General features: G+C 43.2%; 1 protein-coding gene across 4 annotated transcripts in view; it reads left to right on the top strand.

Annotated features, from left to right (window-relative positions):
* ADAMTS2 (ADAM metallopeptidase with thrombospondin type 1 motif 2) overlaps positions 1-20,274 on the top strand; it is a 209,701-nt gene that overhangs the window by 66,248 nt on the left and 123,179 nt on the right. For 3 of the 4 annotated variants that reach the window (XM_079966472.1, XM_079966471.1, XM_079966474.1), the window contains exon 3: positions 16,358-16,511. In XM_079966472.1, coding sequence (XP_079822598.1) covers positions 16,358-16,511 — 154 coding nt within the window. The remainder of the gene's footprint in view (positions 1-16,357; positions 16,512-20,274) is intronic. The other variant, XM_079966473.1, reaches the window with a different exon arrangement.

Below are 20,274 nucleotides of genomic sequence, written 5' to 3'. Positions count from 1 at the left end.
GTGGAAGTAACAAAATAAAAACCACAATAATATCAAGTGCTGGGCTAATGGTTGTTTATGTGCTGGCTATTTTGAGGATGTGAGGTGTTTTAAAGTTTTGAATACTGTTTTTGTTTTATATGTTGTTGGTTGTTTATTTTGTGTGTAAGCTACTTTGTGAAGGTACTTGTCTCCATGGAAGTCTTCGATCGCCATATTTGGGGCCAGGGAGGAATTTGCCTCCAGACTATATTGCCCGCCTCATATCAATCACCACAGCTTGATGGTGGATAAAGGATTGGGTTGGAGCCTTAGTCTGGTTGGACAGTGTGGTCGGAATCCTGCTTGTCCAGGGAATCAGGGTATTCCTTTAAAGGGAACCAGGGTGGGGGTGCTTCTTTCCAAACTCCCAAATCGGGGCTGATGGTTGATTCAGGATGCACACCCAGTGTCTGCACCAAAGCATGTTAACGCATGTAATCAGTGAAGTTGTGGCCTAATTGAATCCCAAATGCTTGTCTTGTGTCTACTGCAATCTCACCTTGGGCTCGCTGCGTACAGCTCCACTGAGCCTTGGGTCCATAATGCCAGCTTCCCCAATAGGAGGGCAAATCTTCAACCCTGCTGCTCCTGGAACTTTTCTGTGCTTGGTGGAAGTGAGGGAAACCAATACCATTCGGAATACTTTCAAGAAACAACTTTTTTCCTGCTTTTATAGATGGTGGTGCATTTGCTTTTCTGAGAAGGTTTGTCATCCCAAGCATGTTCCACGCATATTTGGTTCAGATCATGTGAAGCGAACCAGCATTAAAAAAGCTTTGCGTTTGAGCATTTAATGCCACCATACTTGCTGGAGGAGCAGCTATTTTGCATCTGTGTCATAATATTTCCTTTGGACCGTTTTCTTTCTCGTCCTTTTTTCTTGTACTGACGTCAGGATTTGGTTCTGCAAGCTGCTGGGCAGATGTCTGCATGGCCTCTGGAAATGCATACTTTCCCTAAGTGCTCCAAACCACATTGTTGAAAATACTGAAGTCCACGAGGCGGCTTTTGGATAAGCACACCTGGAACAAGCATGCTCATAGTCAATCTGGATCAAATGTTTACAGCTCTGTTTCAAAACCCTTCACAAACTGGCGTCTTTATGGCAGATTCAGAATTAGTGATGGAACTGCTCCTGCAATGGAAAAGATGACATTAGACATATTATAAAAAAGCACAAGATTTCTGCTTACACTTAACCACCAGGGTTCTGCAACTTTATTTCTGTCATGAAGTGGCTGTTTCCTCAGTCAAAAGGTTAATGTAGTGCACGGGAGTGGAATAAATATACCAGAACCAGACTGGGGGAATCAGGGTTCATATTATTGCTTGTTGTCCCCCCCCCTTCCCTAATGTTTTAACATGCACATTTTGCACTAAGGCTTGCTTGAGCCATAAATCTTGCTCTTTGACAAGTGCCCAAACAGTTGGAAGACTCCAAAGAGGTTACTTTCCAAGTGTGGGGACACATTTAATCCACAACACTATATTGTTTGAAAACACCATGCCAAAAAGACACTGCATAGCACAGATGTGATGCCTTTTGTTGGGCTACAGTTCCCATCGCCCCATACCACTGGCCATGCTGACACAGGCAAGTGGGAGTTGGAGTCTATCTATATCTGGTGAAAGGCAGCAGGCCTCCCATCCCTGCTAGAGAGGAAGATCAGGATGGAAGATAAGCCCCATTTGGGCATTGATATTAGCATGAAGGAGAGAGCAGGTCTCTGCACACTGACCTCACTTTGTCCAAAACTTGGTCCTTTATTGGTTGACTATTGTTTTTACAATGAATTTTATACCATTGCAGCTTTGGACCAATTCAGCTTCTCTTAGACAGATGATGAATTTTGCCTTCCAATTAACCAGAGTACTTGGTTAATTTCAGAATGACAGTGCTTCATGATCTGTTATGCAAGTGGGAGCCATTGTCTGCATTTTGCATCTAATTTACTGGATGTCAGGGTGACAAGGTTTGGAAGTGAGAGCTTTGCTTTGGCAAGTGGCCGGGTCTCATATTCTACCTTTCCTGCACACTTGGTCCAGCCCAGGGCTGTCTGATGCAGTGACACCGACACTTCACATGTATCCACCTCTAAGGCAGGTGATTTGCTGCAAATGATCCCTGCTAGATATAAATACTCAGCAGCTTATAGTGTATTGCTTGAGCAAAAAGTTACTTTGCTGGTTCCCCAGTGCCCACAAACTCCTTGCCCTAAGCTGTGTGACTGCTTCCTATCTCTACTTCCTGTACTTGTCTTCTCCTGTCCTTCCCTCTTGGGACAATATTAGAACTGCTGCTATTTGCATAAATCAATTAATATGCATGCTTTAAAAAAAATGTTAATAGCAACAGCCTGGGCAACATTGGGACTTCAGGAGATGGGGAAGAACAATTTAGTCATTTCTCCCTTTATCATGTCCCGAAAAAAGGCCCCCCTTTCAAGCTGCTAATGCATTGGGAGAAACTCTTGCATTGGTACCGTTCACAATGGATTCTTGAGCTATTGACTCTGGCTTTTCCCTGATGCCCTACATCTGCGCTTCGTGTAGAACCCGGCTGGCCCCAGACATTTGTCCTTGGAAGCAATTATTGCTACTAATCCCTGTCTGGGAAGCCCATGCCCAGCTTCTGCTCTCAACCTTTGTGCCAATCCTCTTGAGAGACAACTCAACACTTGCACGGCCTCTGCATATAACGTATTGGCTGCAATGATGCATAAAGCATATTTGAAAGGTAAAATCTTGTAATTCTAGAAGTAGTACACACATGTGAATGGGAAAGCTGTAGGTAAGGAATGACACAGCAAGGAAGAAAATGAATTAAATGTGGAAAGAATGCTGTTCTGGACATGGCCTAGGCACTGCAGCCGTTTTGCCTCTCGGCCACTACAATTTAGCACAGCTTCTGGTATCTTTCCTCTCCGTGATCTATTTCTGTTATTAACATTGACTTTTCACCTCTCTCCTCGGAAGCATTTCAGTCTGTTTCCCTTGTTTGTTGCTCTCCTTGCCTATCATATTCTTGCCCCCGGTCTCTAGATGTTGCTGGACCTTCCTTCAGTGTGCTTTTGTTTCACCAGTTCTGCCTGAAGTGTCAGAACTCTTCTCATTACTGTTGCCATAGCACAGATGGTATGTTGAAGGAACAATGTGAAAATGGGAAGCCTGCATGCTGAAATGAAAGGGCTGGGGTTTTTGTTCTTGTTTTTTTTTTTTAAAAAAAGAATATTTTGCATCATTAGCTGCAACGTTAGAGCATCTGGGAACAAGCTGCTCTGGAGGAGAGCAGGCAGTGCAGATCCACAGGAACAGAACCTGGAAATCTGGGAGGTGTTCTTTGGGTGCTGGATTTGCTTTTTTGTGTAATACACCTGGAGTGTCTCTTAAGTGAGCCCAGTGAGGAGGCCTGTGCTGACCTTGGCAGGAGTAGTACTTAGATAACACTAATATAACCATTGAAAGATTGCACATGGTCCTCATAAAGCTTCTTTATGCAATTGTTTCTAACCTTTCCTTTGTTTTCATAGTCTCCTGCAATCTTATAGTTGGAGGGGGTTATAAATAAATATTATAATAATAATAATAATAATAGTAATAATAATAGTAATAATAATAATTTATATCCTACCCGTCTGGCTGGGTTTCCCCAGCCACTCTGGGCAGCTGTAGACCTTGTAGACAATCTAGTCCTGCTTGATGCAGGAAATCCAGAGGCTACTGCACCCTCAACACCCCCAGCCTCTATTCTTGAAGAATTCCAGTGAGGAAAACACCCCATCCAGTATAGATTACTAGAGCGGAGGCACCACCACCAATTAAACCCTGTTTGGTCCACCTTTACGTGTTACCCAACATGGGAAGGGAAGACAGAGCTGCACTCATTGCCTCCACCCCATTGCCGCTTCTTCCTTCCTTCTTTCTTCTTTGACGCTCACTCGTAGCCAAGTAAGATCGTCATCTGTGGCGGATGACTCTTGCTGCGAAAAGCGTGGTCAAAATTAAAGGGTTCAGGAACTCGGACCAGACCAAATTTTATAAAACCATACGCAGACTTTACTAAAACAAAACTGTACAAGAGAGAAAAACTCCAAATAGTTATAGAGTTTAAAATAGCTCAGAAGGTAAGAAAACAACAAACACTAACTTAGAGCCAGCATAGTGTAGTGGTTAAGAGCAGTAGTCTCGTAATCTGGGGAACCGGGTTCGCGTCTCCGCTCCTCCACACGCAGCTGCTGGGTGACCTTGGGCCAGTCACACTTCTGTGAAGTCTCTCAGCCCACTCACCTCACAGAGTGTTTGTTGTGGGGGAGGAAGGGAAAGGAGAATGTTAGCCGCTTTGAGACACCTTAAGGGGAGTGAAAGGTGGGATATCAAATCCAAACACCTCCTCTTCTTCTTCTTATCCAGCTAATTAACATAAATGCTTACACTTAAATCTCAGTAGACTGAGCAATAGAACAAGATGCCCAAATAGATGCTGACCTCGGCTTGGCTAGCTGCCGAGAGCCCCCACCAATCTAGTTTTTATGGGAACTTCCACCCAATTGCCTTGTGACACTGGCCTCAACGGGGGACAGCTGTATGTAAGCTCATTATTTTGGAGGTTCTAATCTAACCCATTCCCATAAACCAGTCCTAAAGGGGCGATATCGCCACACCTTCCATGAACACGGTCTTAACAGTGAGTCCATAAGTGACTGTGGAGGCCAGTTCTGGATCCACACGTCCTTCCACAGTGGAGACATTCGTTTCCGGGCAGGAGTCGATCATGGTGAGGGTTTGCCAAATGTGCCTTCCTCTTAGCACGTTTCTCCATTTCGTCCTGAGTTCGAGTGTCTTCAAAGTCCATGACACCTTTGGCAAAGGCTGTTCTCCAATTGAAGCACTTGCAGGCTACTGTTTCCCAACTGTCGGTGTTTATACTACATTTCAGCCCCTCATCATCCATGCATAGGGCTGAAGTAGAGAGTTTCATCTACCATATAGGTTCTTCTCCTTGATTGCTCAGGGTTCTAAATAAGGCAGGTCCTCCCCCATCAGACTCACCCCACTTCCAATGTGGGGACAGCCCAGGGGGAAGAACACACAACAGCAGAGTCAGCAAACATGGCCTTCTTCTTGATGAGGAACACATGAACACTCAAAAAGGGTATTAAACAGCCTGATTAATACAAGGTGTTCATGCTGTATGCACAAATCCTTTTATGTACACAACCCTATTCTACAGCACAAAGGAAGGGAGCAGGGTTGCATCCATTACATTACATCCCAGTAATGTTATCTGAGCCATAGGATGGCTTAAACTAGTGTGTCGGGGAGCGGGGATTGTATTATGTTTGCTCCACTGAAGCCACAGCTGTAATTCTGCCTGTACATGTCATCACTGGTTAGCGTGCTGGGCTAGGACCTGGGAGACTGAAATTCACATCCCCGGTCAGCTCATTGGGTGACTTTGGGCCAGTCATCATCTCTCAGACTAACCTACCTCACAGGGTTGTTGTGAGCCTAAAATAAGAAAAGGGAGAACTATGTACACGACTTTGAGCTCCGTGGATCCATGGAATTGAATCTGTTTCCCTTACTGTCCCTGCTTAAATTAATTCACATCGGTCTCCCCCAGTATCCATAATTCAGTTTGGGCTTCACCTGTTTGATATCCTTCAAAATGTCTGAACACTAAGTATTATGGAAACTCTGTGGTGGATTTTTAAACCAGCATTTATTTGTATATCCTGTGTGCTTCACAAAGCTATAGGCATGCCTTTTTTTTTTTTAACTGCTAAGGGGAGATTTTTTTCTGTGCTTGAGCGCTCTTCCCCCCCACCCTCTTTTTTGCAGTAATGACTTACACTGAAATTGGATAAATTCAACTCCCTAGGATCTTAATAAGAACAAATTTATGAACGCGATTTTTTTTTTGCACTGCCTCTCCAGAATTCTCCGATTAAGATTGAGAATACTGTTTTGCAGAATTGCAATTATTATGCCCAGCTTGCAACAATAGTAATCAAGCTGTGGGTCCTTGATCTATCACATTTATCGTTTTTCACTCTCACCAGTTCTTTAATAATTCTTTCCCCCTTTAACATTCAGTACCTGCATGTGCTTGTGGGCTGCCAGGCTGCACTTTTTTCTCCCTTTCTTTTTTTCTTTTTGCCAAAGCTCCTTGTTTCACACCTTCCATTTTCTGTGAAATGTAAAACCTGCTGTTTAACTCTTTGCAGACCCGATTCTGCAGCCAGTGACCTCTGTAACAAGCTGCCCTGAGAGGAAACGACGGCCATGAATTAATTAGTGTGCTGTGCCAACACTGCACACGAGAACCCAGAACAGCTGCTTAGACTGATTAACCTCCATTTGTGGTAAAAGGAATCTGCCAGGGCTAATTCATATCTAACGTAATACAGGCTCTGGGATGCAACACTTTTTATACTTGACGATAGGAATTCACACCAATCCAGTGTGTCTGATAAAAGTCCTTGGACAGTAAAGAAACATGGCAAGTTAGCTAGCATATACCTGTGCTATGGTCCATGAGGTGATGGGGAGGTTGGTCAGAATTATTTGGATGCAGCCCTCTGAGGAAACACCCCGGTAACATCTATGTAACTCTGCAACAGCGTTTACCAATGATACTATTATTATTTTTTGAAGTCATATGAAGTTTTTATATAGTAGATTTTACTTTTACTGTTGGACAAGCAGCTTTCTTGCTGGAAAGTAGGTGGCACCAGCCCCATCTGCCATATTTTCTGTTGGTAAGCTGCCCTTGATGCCCTTCCCCACTGGTGTGATGGTTGGAAAAACCTCCCCACAACTTCCAGCTGCTTACTAATTAATTGGCAGATAAGTTGCCACCCCAAGGCGGTGGTGCCTGCACCACCAGTCCTGACATCATAATCATGCAGACTTCATCCCTGACATACTTCCATCCAAAACTGGTGGTGTTGGCGAGGTCAGGCATGTGGGCCTGGAGCTCTGCTCAGCACAGTTGCCTGGCCACCCCTCTTGTCCCCACCAGACAGCTCATACTGAGTCACCACCATCCCCTGGTTCCTGCTGGCCACTGCTGTTTCATTGGTTTTAAGTATTGAATTGGAACATACCAGATTGATGATGGAATTTGTACTCTTCATATCATTAGGCTATATTTCAACATTTTTGCATTTTTTTAATGGTGCTGTCAGTTTCAAGGCACAAGCAGGGTACAAAGAAACAGTCACGGTGAGCCACAGGACCATCGTGTGCTGTGCGGCGGGAGCCCAGTGGCCCTGGGCCATCTTGTGTCCATTTGTGCTGCTTGCCTACCCTTGGTTGCATGGCACTAGGAGCCTCCAAGATATGGTGAAGATGGCAATGTGATATCCTCCAGGATCATGCGGTATACATGCAGTTACTGAAATAATGTTAAATTATACAATGTTTTGTTTTTAGAGTGAAATAGCAAGACTCCTTTTCAAATTGGTAGATGCAGAAGAGCACATGAAAAGCCAAGTATCTTGCGAGTGTATCAGGCAGGAGAGACACCTTGCAAACTGTCCTTTGGCTTAAAGACAAACAGGTTCATTACGGCGTAGTAAATCTGCTAGTCTTCAAGATACCACAACATTCCTTGCCTGCTTTGCTTATATTGCAAATGTTGGATGTTGGTTCTCTTTCAGCTGCCAGTTGTCATTCTGTGCTCGCAAGCGCATACATTGAAGCACATATAACCATTGACTCATCAGTCTCTGCTTTCTCAACCCTCTACTGCTGCCCTTTTAGTTGCTGAGGAGAGTTTGGAAATGTATTGGGTTGCCTTTGGAAAATTTCGGGGGGAAATTGGGAGCCCTTCCAGTGATCATGGCATGGAAGCTTGGTATATAGCATCTCTTTCTATTTCTCCTCTTGGCTGCTGTTACACCAACAACATATAACCGGCCCGTATTGATCAAAAGCTTGAATCTTTAACACAAAGAAAATTGTACAAAATAACTTACACAGATGGTCAGGAAGCCTGTGTGTATCTCCCATATGATTTTCCAGCCATCCATTGGAGTACCTTGTGAGGCAAACTGCTGGTGAGGAAAGGGATGGATAAATGATTTTAGATGGATAAACGATATGTAGGAATTTGAACTGTTTTTTATTGAAACTTTTGCTGTTTTATTGTATCCTATGCACTTTATTATTTTGGGGCAGGATTTGGCTGAATTGCCACATGCCCTGGACAAGATCCACTGACACAAGAGGACTTTTCCCCTCTCCTGCCCCTGAACACACTCATCAGGTGCCCTAAATCTGCTCTGGAGGGTTGGGGAAAACCTTGGAACAAGTTTAGGGGGCATGCGGGGGGGGGGGGTAGGGGGGTAGGAAAGGACCCCCCTCTGTGTTGGCAGGCCTCAATCTATGCATGCATACCTCACTTTGCCCTGTGAAGACCCACTGGTGTACTATGGTGTGTGTGTGCGTGCTTGAGAGCCATGGGACTAGATAACATAGTTTTCATAACTCATTATTTCTTCAGGGTTTGGGTTTCCTCAAGTCAGAGTTGAGAATTTTTGGCTTGATGGTAAGCACACCCCCACGTCTATTAACTATCGAGTCTTATGGCCCACGTGTGCTTTCAAAGTTTAGTCCTGCTAATTATTGTCAGACGACTAAAAGCCCAATGGTCCGCCAGGCTTGTGCTGGCAGAGCACTCGGAGGCTTGGATTGCAAGCTACCAGGCTATCCTGTCAAAACTGTATTGCCGCTAAATGTAAAATTTTCATAAGCAGCGAAGACGTAGCCTAACATAAATCACCTCACTTCATTTGCTCAGGGTTGCCCTGTGCTTAATGTAGAAAGCAGACTAATAGATCAATGCAATGTTACCCTGGGAAATATTTTTATAATATTTTTAACATTTTCTTTCCCAGTCCTAATGGGACTTTGTACAAGTGTAAACATGCATTAAAAAAAGAAGCAGCTTGAAAATAGTCTGCTTATAGAATTTTAAATGAAATACAAGAAACGCATGGCTTGAGTTTAAAACTTCCTCTCCACCTCCCCCCTCCCAACTTGAGGCTATATAAATATTATAGCTTCAGGGTACTGCTAACATCCAGCAAGCATGTGGCAGAAGGTTCCAAAGCTTTACAATCCTTTCTCAGTGCTTCTGTTACTTTAAAGAAGGGGAGGGGAAATGGGTTTTCCATTCTGCACAGTTTATTCGGTATTTCTTTGGCTCTAGAAATCCGTATAGAGAAAAAAAGATGCTATCATGCTCATTATTTTTAAGCCAATATTGTCAGGGTGGAGGGGAAGTTTTGTACAGTGGTACCTTGGTTTATGAACTTAATCTGTTCCAGAAATCTGTTCTTAAACCAAAGCGTTCTTAAACCAAGGCGAGCTTTCCCATAGTAGCGGGGAACTCAGTTTACACTCAACAGGAAGCGGAACATGTTCTGCTTCCAAGGCAAAGTTCACAAACCAAAAGACCTACTTCAGGGTTTGCAGCGTTCTTAATCTAAGTTGTTCATAAACTAAGCAGTTCTTAAACCAAGGTACCACTGTAGAGGTTTCAGCCTTAGCCTTGGGAATAAATGCCATTGACGCATGGGAGATAAACATGTGCATACAATGATCCTTGTTTGGGCTTTGTGGTTGGAGGGAGGGGGATTGCTTGGAGCAGGGAATGTTCAGGCCCTGAGTGGGAGGTGGAAGTTGGAGGGAGAGCATGGAACAACAGCTTGGAGAGGATGCATGTGTTGGAATGTTGTCAGATGGAAGAGGGTAGAGGGCATGAGTTTTAAGAGATTACTAGTTCCAACTGCATTCCCCGCCCCGACTTCTGTTTATATGCATTTGTTGTCATTGTTCCTCAGGTAAACACTTGGTGAACTATTCACCCTCAGTAATTGTCTGTGAAGCCCATGCATAAAGGGGTTGACCCTTTACCCCATATACATCCACACTATGCTGCTAGCACTGCAAGACTATGACACACTCACAGTATCGGGCTGCATGCTGACCAAGTAGCTTATGCATTAAATGAGGACCCAGGGCAGGTATATACTGCAGGTTCTGCCAGGATGCTGACAACACAGCAGTTGCCCGACGACCAATACATGTTATGTCTTGCTCCCTAGACTTAATTCCCAGTCACAGACCATGGAGTTTGTAGGGCCTGGAATCATAGCTTCTTAACGTGTAAGAACCTGGAGGCCTGATCCTCAAACTGAGCTGTGGAATGCATGCCCAATTCATTTCAACAGAATTCCTCCTAAGGCCTTAAGAGGTCTTTTGCTCACTGTCAGTGTCCCCAGCTTTGTCTACTCTGAGTTCTCCTCTTCACATCCACAGGTAGTTCCTGGTTGACTGCGGTCGTGCTATTAGAAATCAAAGACTAGCTTTATTCTTACATATAGGTCAGCATTTGTAGGAGTTTACAGTAGTATTTTGTATAATTTTTCTATTCCTATACATCTGTTAGGTTTTCTCATCCACCCTAATATCAAATGCAAGTGAAGGCACATGTCATTTTTTGCCTCGCTGCATGTTTTAAAAAAGAAGAGGTACTACTCTGCTTATGTAGTGAGAATGGATGGTACATATGTTCATCCTAATGGGCAGGAAACGAACGCTAATTAAAACCGGGGCTACAGGATGGGTCTGAACTCCAGAGCGTTTGAGAAGCAGCTGTAGAAGCTGTGCAGGCTTCCTTCATTACGGGTCTAGAACGTGAAGCTGTGATGTGAATGTGAATGAGGAGACAATTAAGGCACTTGCTGGCTGTTCAGCCGGAGGAGACATTTAATTAGCGGTAGGACCTCAAGCTGCAAAACTGGAGATTGCTGTCAATTCCAAACACACCAGCAAATTAAACTTTTAAAGAAAGCCAAGTGAATTCATGAGGAATTGGTAGCATTCGAAGGGGCTGAGTTATCACACACCCACACCCACACATACACACCCTGTTCACTGTGGTTTTTTTAATGTGGTTGATTACAGCAGCGGAAATGACCCAGGAAAAGTGGGAATATATTAAAGTCAGGAAAGGGGATTTGCCTTAGTTGAAAATGGGAAGAAATGCTTCCCTTGGGCTAATATCAGTAGATCAATTTAGTTTAGAGAAGGAGGTTTGCAGATTTAGGCCATGTACACATTACCAGCTTTAAATGCAGCTTAGGTGTGCTAAAGTTCAATGTGGATCGAAGCTGGTTTGGAGGAAAATGCATCAAAACACAATATTTAATAAGAGATGATGGGATAGCTAATGGATTGTGACACGTGTCTTGTGTACACTGCTTTCCCAAACCAGCGCTGGGGTGCACTGCATGCCGAGTAAATGGGAATGTGTACATAGCCTTGGACTATATTTGGCTTGTAAAGGTCACTGGCGAATCTAAAATCTTGGGGGTAGCTTTTATACTTCCCTTTGACATACATTGCACTGGTGATCAATACTGCAACCCAAAACCAAAACCACGTTGGGGGGAAGAGAGCTGTTCACATATAGTTTCTTCTACTATGTTACATCAGTGGTTCCCAACCTCCTCCCCCCCCCCAGGGAGCACTTGAAAATTGCTGAGGGCCTTGGGGGACCACTTAATTATTCTTCTATCTGTTGTAGTAATTGTAATGCTCTGTGCTAGATGCTTTATGGTTTGTAATTGTATTAACTGATGTGGATCCCAGTTTAGAAACCTCTGCTCCATGCTCCATTCACTTTGATCAGTATCCTGTAAACCAGGATTATATGACACTATACAGTTACTCTCAATTGATAACTTCAGAGGTTCAGCACAGATTATTGAAGTGAATGACTTAATACTTATGGCCTTAAAAAAACCTGTTTTGCTGTCAGGCTGTGACTAATGAACACAGCACCCCAATTAGACAGAGACATTGATGGGTATGATCCTACATGACACTCAAATGTATGAAATAATAATTTAAAAAATTTAATCTGAACCAAATACAATACATGAACTATTTGAGTGCAAAGAGAAATACTATTTGCCAATAAAAGCCCATTAACATGAAATAACTATTGATTTTTATCCTGCCTTACTTTGAACTGGACAGTAAGTTAGAAAAAAGTAAGCAAATAAAGAAAGATAAATTAGCATGAAGTAGAAACAGAACCAACATCCTGAATGCAGTTTTGACCACTGGAGACATATTCACGAATGCTCTCTGCACCCTTATTTAATTACAGGTCTTGATACAGCTAGAAGAAAACACAAGGAGCAGTAGTATTTGCAGATATTCTGAGCTGTCTTATTCCTTTATTTCAGCAGCTGGAATTTTAATGTTTCCAAGGCCTAATGCCGATTTCAGTCTTATGGAGCTATTCCAGAAGCACTCCAGTGATTTTGTTGAATCTTTGCTGAGCATTAGCTTGCTAGTGCTGAAAGCAGAATGTGGCTTCTCTGTTTTAGTCATCTAGTCATTGTAAGGAAATTGCTATAACTTTATAATGAGCAGCAGTGATATTTAATCTAGGTGCTTTTCAGACATTATTCTTGGTACAAACAACCCTGGGACAAGTATGGAAGCAGCGAAGGAAAGAATTCATCATAGGCAAGGCGGCATTCCCGCAATAGCCAAACTTTCTCTGCTGCGCCAGTGCGCTTGTCACACCTGTTATGCCACTTGTTGTAATATAAAACCTGGCTGCACCAGAAGGTGTGTTTTCCTGCATCAAAAAACATTAATTCAGCTTGGAGGTGGGTCATGGTGCTGTTCACTGGCCCTGGTTGATAAATGGTGAGAAGCATAGGATGTGAGTGGTGCACACATATAATCTTAATTCCCTCGTCATCTTCCAAAAAATCTAGAATTTCTTGCAGTGGTCCTGGGTGCAGAAATCGGAAAATAAAGCTATGCAGGAGTCTGACAGATAGCCCTAAAAAACCACACACACACAAACCAGTGCCCCATAGTTCAGCAAACTATATATTTAAATTAAGTTATCATGCTAATTGAGAAAGGTGAGCGGAAGCTGGCGGAGGACTAGGGCATATAAGGCCAAGAAACAGAAATCAAAAGAAAACCCAGTGTTTTTCTATCTATGTCATTCAAGCACTGTCTTGAGTCCCTCTGCAAATTGCTGATGTGATGTCATTGACAACACTCCTCTCAAGCATGTGAGAAAAAGCTGGGGTTCAGACTCAAGTTCCTTCAGTTCAAGATTAAAATTTAAAAAACAGCCAGCCATGCTTGAAGGTTGATTTTTGTGCTCTGATTCTGATGAAAGATGAAAGATTTGTGGGAGAACGAGAAAAGGATTTGTGGAAATGCTGTGTTTATTGAATTGTGGAGGAGAGATTGCACCAAGTACGTGTTTCAGTCTGAGCTGTCTGTTGTTACTGCTCACTGTTGCTGCCCCATACTTCCTTAAGATCCAGTGACCCTATTGGCCTTCATTGTTGAGGTTTATTTAATGGTTTATACCAGTGGTGCTCGATGAAAGGATTCAGCTTGTGTTGTAGAACCGCCAACCTAGAATCCTGAAATGCCCGCTAGTGGGCGGTAGGGACCAGGGTGACAATCCCTGGTTTATACATACTATTATGCATTTCCTAGGAGTAAAAGTGGTGGGCATCAGTAAGGCATATTTGGGAGAGAGACAAGGCAGTAGGCAGAAGTGGCAACAAAAACAAGGCACCAGCACCGGTCTTACGGATGATTACCAAGAAAAAACGATCTAAGAGTCTTGTGGCTTCTTTAAAGACTAATCCATGTATGGTGGCACATGCTTTTTTGGTCTCAAGCCACAAAGCATATGTGGCAGATGTTTAAAGGAGAAAATTGTAAGGTGCAATGTCAATGAGTTGAGAAACTTACAGTGATAATTAGAGCATAAATATTTGTTTAATAGGCACAACTTGGACCGCAGCAGATTGGTGAACATCGCTGAGATGGCTGTATTCACAACTGTACGTGGGCAGGGAACCATTTGTAAGAAACAGTCAGTGATAGCACTGATATCCAGGCTTTGGGAAGCTTATTAACCCATGCAGTGTGATTAAAAACTCATTGGTCTTGAAGTGAACTAATCAAAGAGAAAATATGTGGTATATTTTGTTTTATTTTTAATACAGCACACCTTGGGATTATTCCACAGTTATCTCACCTTTGCGTATGAATGCATAGCCTCTTCAGTTTAGCATATGCTTCCCTCTCTCCTCCAGTATCCAGTTGCATTCAACCCGAACAAACTGCATTTTACTTTCCAAGCAAGTGTCACATACCCCTGGGTAACAAATTATGGTCTTTTTTGTCAAAGCTGGGTTGTTGTTTTTTAAATATCCTGTTCAGTTGTAGGGTGCTTCACCTTCCTGCTTTTGTTTGTATATCTAGAGGGCGAAAGTTGTTTCATTATTTCTTTCTACTTACTTTGCTATTTTTAAAGCCCATAACCGCATTATGCTCTGCTTTTAAACCAATACACAAAACTACTCCAGGAAATAATATGTATAGATTCCTAGCATGTAAATAAAATGGAGATGGTGGAAGATGACTGACTGAGCTTATGCTCATGTTGCAACCCACCTGACTTGGAGCTGATGAGCCTGGAGATGCCAGTAGACATTTATGGCTCAACAGTGGGTATATTGAGGGGGGGCATACAGGCCTGAATAATGGGGAAGGGGCATAATAGGCACCCATTAGACAATGCTGTCCAATTACTCATGCAAAAGTCTCAGTTAAGCCAGTGGGATTTAGCCATGCGTAACTCTTGGTGCGGTTAAGTCCATGGAGCTTCCTATAGAGTCTAGTTCTTTCACACAATCTTTGCCGATGTCAATCAATTCAAGCATCCCTTTGCTGCAGGAAGCTGCCGAGTCCTTGACAATCTTGGCACAGATATTTGGAAAAGAAGGGACGGGGAGTCTAATCAGTTTGGGAAGGAAGCCAGTAGAAATACTTTTTGCTGGCAAATCTCTTGCAGGCTGCCTTGCCATCAAATCTCAGGGCAAGCTCCTCCCGTGAGCTTTTGCAGTTAGCATTGCGTTTCCATACGACCCATATCCTTAGTATAGCCGTCCCCCTACCCTGGCACTGTTCCCTTGTATGGCCTCCCATAGATGTCCTGTTCTCAGTAGTTAAAATCAAGTAGCATCTGAAATGGGTGTTGGCATCTTACTCACTTGCCAGTCTTTCTGCCCCATCTCGGCAGTGCCAGTAGACACTAAATCTTTTGCCTGGTAGGTTGCCCTCATCTGGACAGGCCCCCTCCTCTTTCTCCTCCTCATCCATGCCATAATTGCTGAAGTGACTTTAATGGTCCCATTAAAATTAAAAGGCTACAACTATGGATGGATCGTGTTTTCAGTTTGTATCAATTGCTTGTTGACATTAGGAGGGAAATATCTATTGTGCCTTATCATAAAAGGTTTCCAGCAGACGTACTTGGGGTGGGAAGGCGTTATGATACAGAACCCATCCTGAATTGTTTTGTCTCACTGCTGAGATTTAAATGTGAAACAATTGTGGTTTTCTCTTGTCTGAACATGAAAGTCCTTTTCAGGCCATATTTGCTAAGCATTCATGCACTGTTTTGCAAACTTGGTTACCATCAGGTGCAGAAATCTGAAGCAGAATTACATTTCAGGTTGACATTTCCTTGCCCTAATAGTTAAAAATAAATAAATGAAATCAAACTCTGCCTCCTCAGTTCAGTGCTTGTTAATCATTTTGGCTGGTTTTGCCCTGATGTCTTTCTTCTTGTGTTGAATGTGGAATCTATCTAAATTACATTGGGAAGTTGCATGACGGGGCTTTACAATTCAGTTACCTTGGTGCTTATATATCATCAGAGCAGAACTCAATTAGCTGTGTCAAATTTTTGCTCGCGAACATGCCTGCAACAAAAAGATGCCTGGGACCCTCCCTGAAATGTTTACCAGAAACATCCCCAGAAAGTCACTCTACCCTGTTCTTATATTGGTTTGAATTTTCAGGTGTTGGGTTTTTTTAAATAAAAAAGTATTTTGAAAGGTGTCAAGGCTGTAACTTAGTGGTAGAGCATCTACCAGCATCTCCACCTAGTAGCATTCTTCCATTGGAGGGGTGTTTTGATCACGACTCCCTCTCCTCCCATATATTTGGATCCCAGCCCTTGTTAATTAAATTCCAGGAGAAATCCCTTCAGTCAGATGTGTCACCGTTGTCCTTCCTTGTCGAGCTGAGACACTGATGTTGTATCTAATAAAGAATTCACCTTGCTTACTCTCTGCTTCCTAACTGCTCTCTGGGGAGTGCTAAAGTGTGCTTAAGCATATTGTGAAGTCTTATTCAAAATGTCCGCTGCTGCATGGGCAGTAATCTGAAATGTTCAATCTTTACCCTGTCACTTCAGGCTGGCATGATTCGCACAGACAAGGACGAGTTCTTCATTGAACCTCTGCAGAAGGGGAAGCAGGAGGAGGAGGAAGGGAGGACCCACGTGGTGTATCGCAGGGCAGCGGCCAAGAAAGCGCTTCCTAGTGAGCAACCAGGTATCCAGCATAGAGGTAAGGCTGAGATGTTAATGACAAGCGATGTTTAAAGCTCAGCTAAAAGCATGCGTCCAGTGGCCAGTATAATTGTTAATCTGCTTGTGTCTTTGATGGGAGAAATTCCTTCTGTCTCCATTCTATGTTTCAGCTTTTACTGTTTGGAAGATTTGCAGGAACTGGGGCTTGGGGGAATATGAGTCAAAGTTAAATTAGCATGGTAGCAACCAGCATCTTCCTGAACAGACTTTTGATTCTTTCGATGTTGGAAATAGGCAGCATAGGCCAGTCATGAAATGGTTGAGGAGTGGAGACCTTTACAGTTGGAAGGAAAAATGCAGATCCACTTTATATAAACTGGCATGGCATTCTGCAGGGTAGGGGTGTTGAGGTCTGTGCCTGTTGGCACATGCTCATGTAGCAGTCAGCGATGCTGTGATGCTTATATATGGGCAAGAATCACCACTGATTGAGTGTTTTGTATCACCTCCAGCACAACCTTATTCAGTAGATGCTGTTCATACATTGCACTGTCAAGTGGTGTGTGTGTATATGGACACGGGTGGCACTGTGGTCTAAACAACTGAGCCTCTAGGTCAGCGGTTCGAATCCCCGTGACAGGGTGAGCTCCCGTTGCTCGGTCCCAGCTTCTGCCAACCCAGCAGTTTGAAAGTATGTCAGTGCAAGTAGATAAATAGGTACCGCTGCGGTGGGAAGGTAAATGGCGTTTCCGTGTGCTCTGGCACTCGTCATGGTCTTCCATGCGCCAGTAGCGGTTTAGTCATGCTGGCCACATGATTTGGAAAACTGTGGACAAACGTCGGCTCCCTTGGCTTGAAAGCGAGATGAGTACCGCAACCCCATAGTCACCTTTGACTGGACTTAACCATCCAGGGGTCCTTCTCCTTTACCTCTATATTTCTATCTATCTATCAGTCTATCTATCTATCTATCTGATTAAAGACTTTCTCCCTTGCATGTCATCTTGCTGCTGGTGGATGTTCAGGGTCAGACTGGCAAGGTGTCGAGCAGCAGACAATGAGAGGCCAGAGTAGTGTAGTATCTTGAAAAGGTGCTATAGCTCATTGGTAGAGCACATGTTTTTCATGCATAAGGTCCCATGTTCAATCCCTAGTGTCTGCACTTGAAAGGATCAGTGAGCAGGAGCAAAGACTTCCTTTTGCTGCCACCAGTGAGACTAAATAATATTGAGCTAATAGAATCTAGAATTGTTGATTTGGAATTTAGTTGGAGTTGAATTGGTCATCTAGTCCAGCCCCTTTCAGTGAAGAAATCTTTTGCCCATTGTGGGGCTCAAACCCATGGCCCTTAGATTAAGAGTCTTGTGCTCTATGAACTGAGCAATCCCAGCCATGAATAAACTGACCTGGTATGAAGCAGCTTCCTATGTTCTACCAGGAAAAGTGAGTTTTGTGGAACATGTTGGGCCAGCACCCATTCTGTTATTCTAGGATCAGAATCACCTGTTGCACAGGAGAAGAATCACTAAATGAAAAAGCCACCATGGTTCTGAGTGCATAGTCCCAATGAGCAACTGTTGCTCCCCATTGGCCATATAGGGAAAGAAGGTGAAGCGATTATGGGGAACAAAGATGAAAGGGCACCAGGACAGTGGGAAGCCTATCACCAAGCAGTGCCAGTAGAGTTGATGACATTGTACAGTTGTGCATTATTCAGGAATCAGAGGCTGTGGAAGGTGTTAAAGCTGAGATGGGAGAACTGCACTGTTTGTTTGAACTTGTGCTTCCCATCTGAACTGTTAGAGCTCTTCCTCCTCCTCCTGATCACGGTAGGTTTACTGGCCACAATCTGTAAGTGGGGGGATGAGTGGGGCAATGGGGTACTGGGTTAAGCATTGCCATCCATGCAGTTCCAGTGCTGCTAAATAGAAATTGGGTGCTTTTTCATTTGCAGTTGCTAGGAGAGTTTTCAGAAGTGTGATTCTGTGATTTGTTTTGGGTGCTTTGGGAGCAGTTGCCCTTATTGGCACTTGCCGTTTTCTTCCCCCTGGACCCAGTTAATATATTTAGCCAGCGGCAAAATTTTGTAGTGCAGTGAAGGAGTGGCAGGAGCCCCCTCACCTTTATCTCGCAGACACACAAGCATCAAGTTGCACAAAACTTATATTTGTATGGTTTATTCCCCCAAGGAAGATGAGACGCCACTGCAGAAATGGGGGCTTCAACCAATCAATCTGTCGCATGGGGGGCAATAAACATTTCATGGGGGTTTATCTGCATGTTAGAAGGAAGGGGTCTCTGCATCTTCTCTCCCATGCTACTTCAGCCCCCAGCCCCTGGTGAATCAATAAACTGAAGCACTGCTATTGTGATGCTGAGTAACGGCTGGTAAGAGCAGTACACTGACTAAGTTGAATCACAGCACTCTGCGGGGCCATATGCTTGGGCTGCCCATGTAACTGGCGCATATCTTAAGTTGTTGAAATTTCTCTGATGTAGATTGCTGCGTTAATAATGTGTTTACACAGATTACTTCAGCGTTGGAAAAATATTTAATTGGCACATATTTTCCCTTGAAACAAAAGAGCTTGAATATGGTTCACACCTTATGGCACTACTTTTTAAAAAAATCTTAGATGTTAAAATAAATATTCCTTAGCAAATAGTAGTTACCCAAATCAACAAATTTCATTCAGATATGGCTGCCATATGCTCACTCAAGATTAATACCCCTTGGCAGCCATGGATCTGAAAAGAAGTGAAATACACGACAGAGGGCGCAGCTCACTCTGTTTTGAATATACTTGAAATTAACGCCCATTTAGAAACCTACTGTTGACCAAATTCAAGGGGCTGTGTATCACACAGGGTTGACCTTTTCATTGAGCTATCTGCCATGTCATTCACCACCAGCTCAGACTCCAGCAGTGAAATGAAAGTCACCAAATTTCCTGAATTTTGAGGTCTACATATTCTGATGTGGTTGTACCTGCTAAATTAGTTGAACTGTGTCTGTGCCTTGAAATTATCAGGTAAATGAATAGTTAAACTCATGGCACATAGGAACCAGAACTTTGTTGGTAGTGATGAATTCCAATGATATGTTAAGGAATCTTGCTCTTTACTGTGATAAAGAGCAAAGCTATGCCTTTTCCATGACAACCATATTGTTCATTTCGTGTGTGTGCTTTTGCATCCCATTCTTAATAGTGCAGTTGTATTAATCACTGTGCTTTTATGATTTGTCCCATTAATTTTATTTCAGCTAGGACAGTGTTGCTGAAGAAAAGCCAGTTGACCAGCAACCTTGAGGTTAGGGCATCAGGCATCATCCACCTTACTTGGGGAAATGTCTCTCAAGAATAGTAGCCTAATATTAGTGTGGCGTAGGCTACTCTTATTTGCAGCAATCTCTATGAGCGTTATTCTCTGACCCATATTCTACCAGGCCCCTACATTCCACGGTACACAAAACTGTTCCATCTGTTGCACAGAATTTGGACTCCCTCAAAACACTAGGCACATCAAGAGAACCTTTCCCATCAATTTTAAAAAGAGATTTATCCTTTTAAAGCAATGGAATGTGCTTGGAGAAAACATATGCTAATAGGATGGCGCAAGATTGTGTCAGGCTGGAGATAATTTCAGCTTTAATCAAAATGTTTTATGAGTTTCAGGAGAAAAGGAAATGCATCTTGGCAGGGCAATCTGTATTTGGTTTAATGATTGTAAGAGGCTAAAGGATATAAAATTTCCAGCATTTCTCACACAACACTACTTTATTAATGGACAAGGGAAAT

This window comes from Podarcis cretensis, assembly GCF_951804945.1.
Source record: "Podarcis cretensis genome assembly, chromosome: 2".
In the NCBI taxonomy this organism is placed as follows: domain Eukaryota; kingdom Metazoa; phylum Chordata; class Lepidosauria; order Squamata; family Lacertidae; genus Podarcis; species Podarcis cretensis.
The sequence above is the reverse complement of the archived record's forward strand: the minus strand, read 5'-3'. Positions and strand labels throughout refer to the sequence as shown.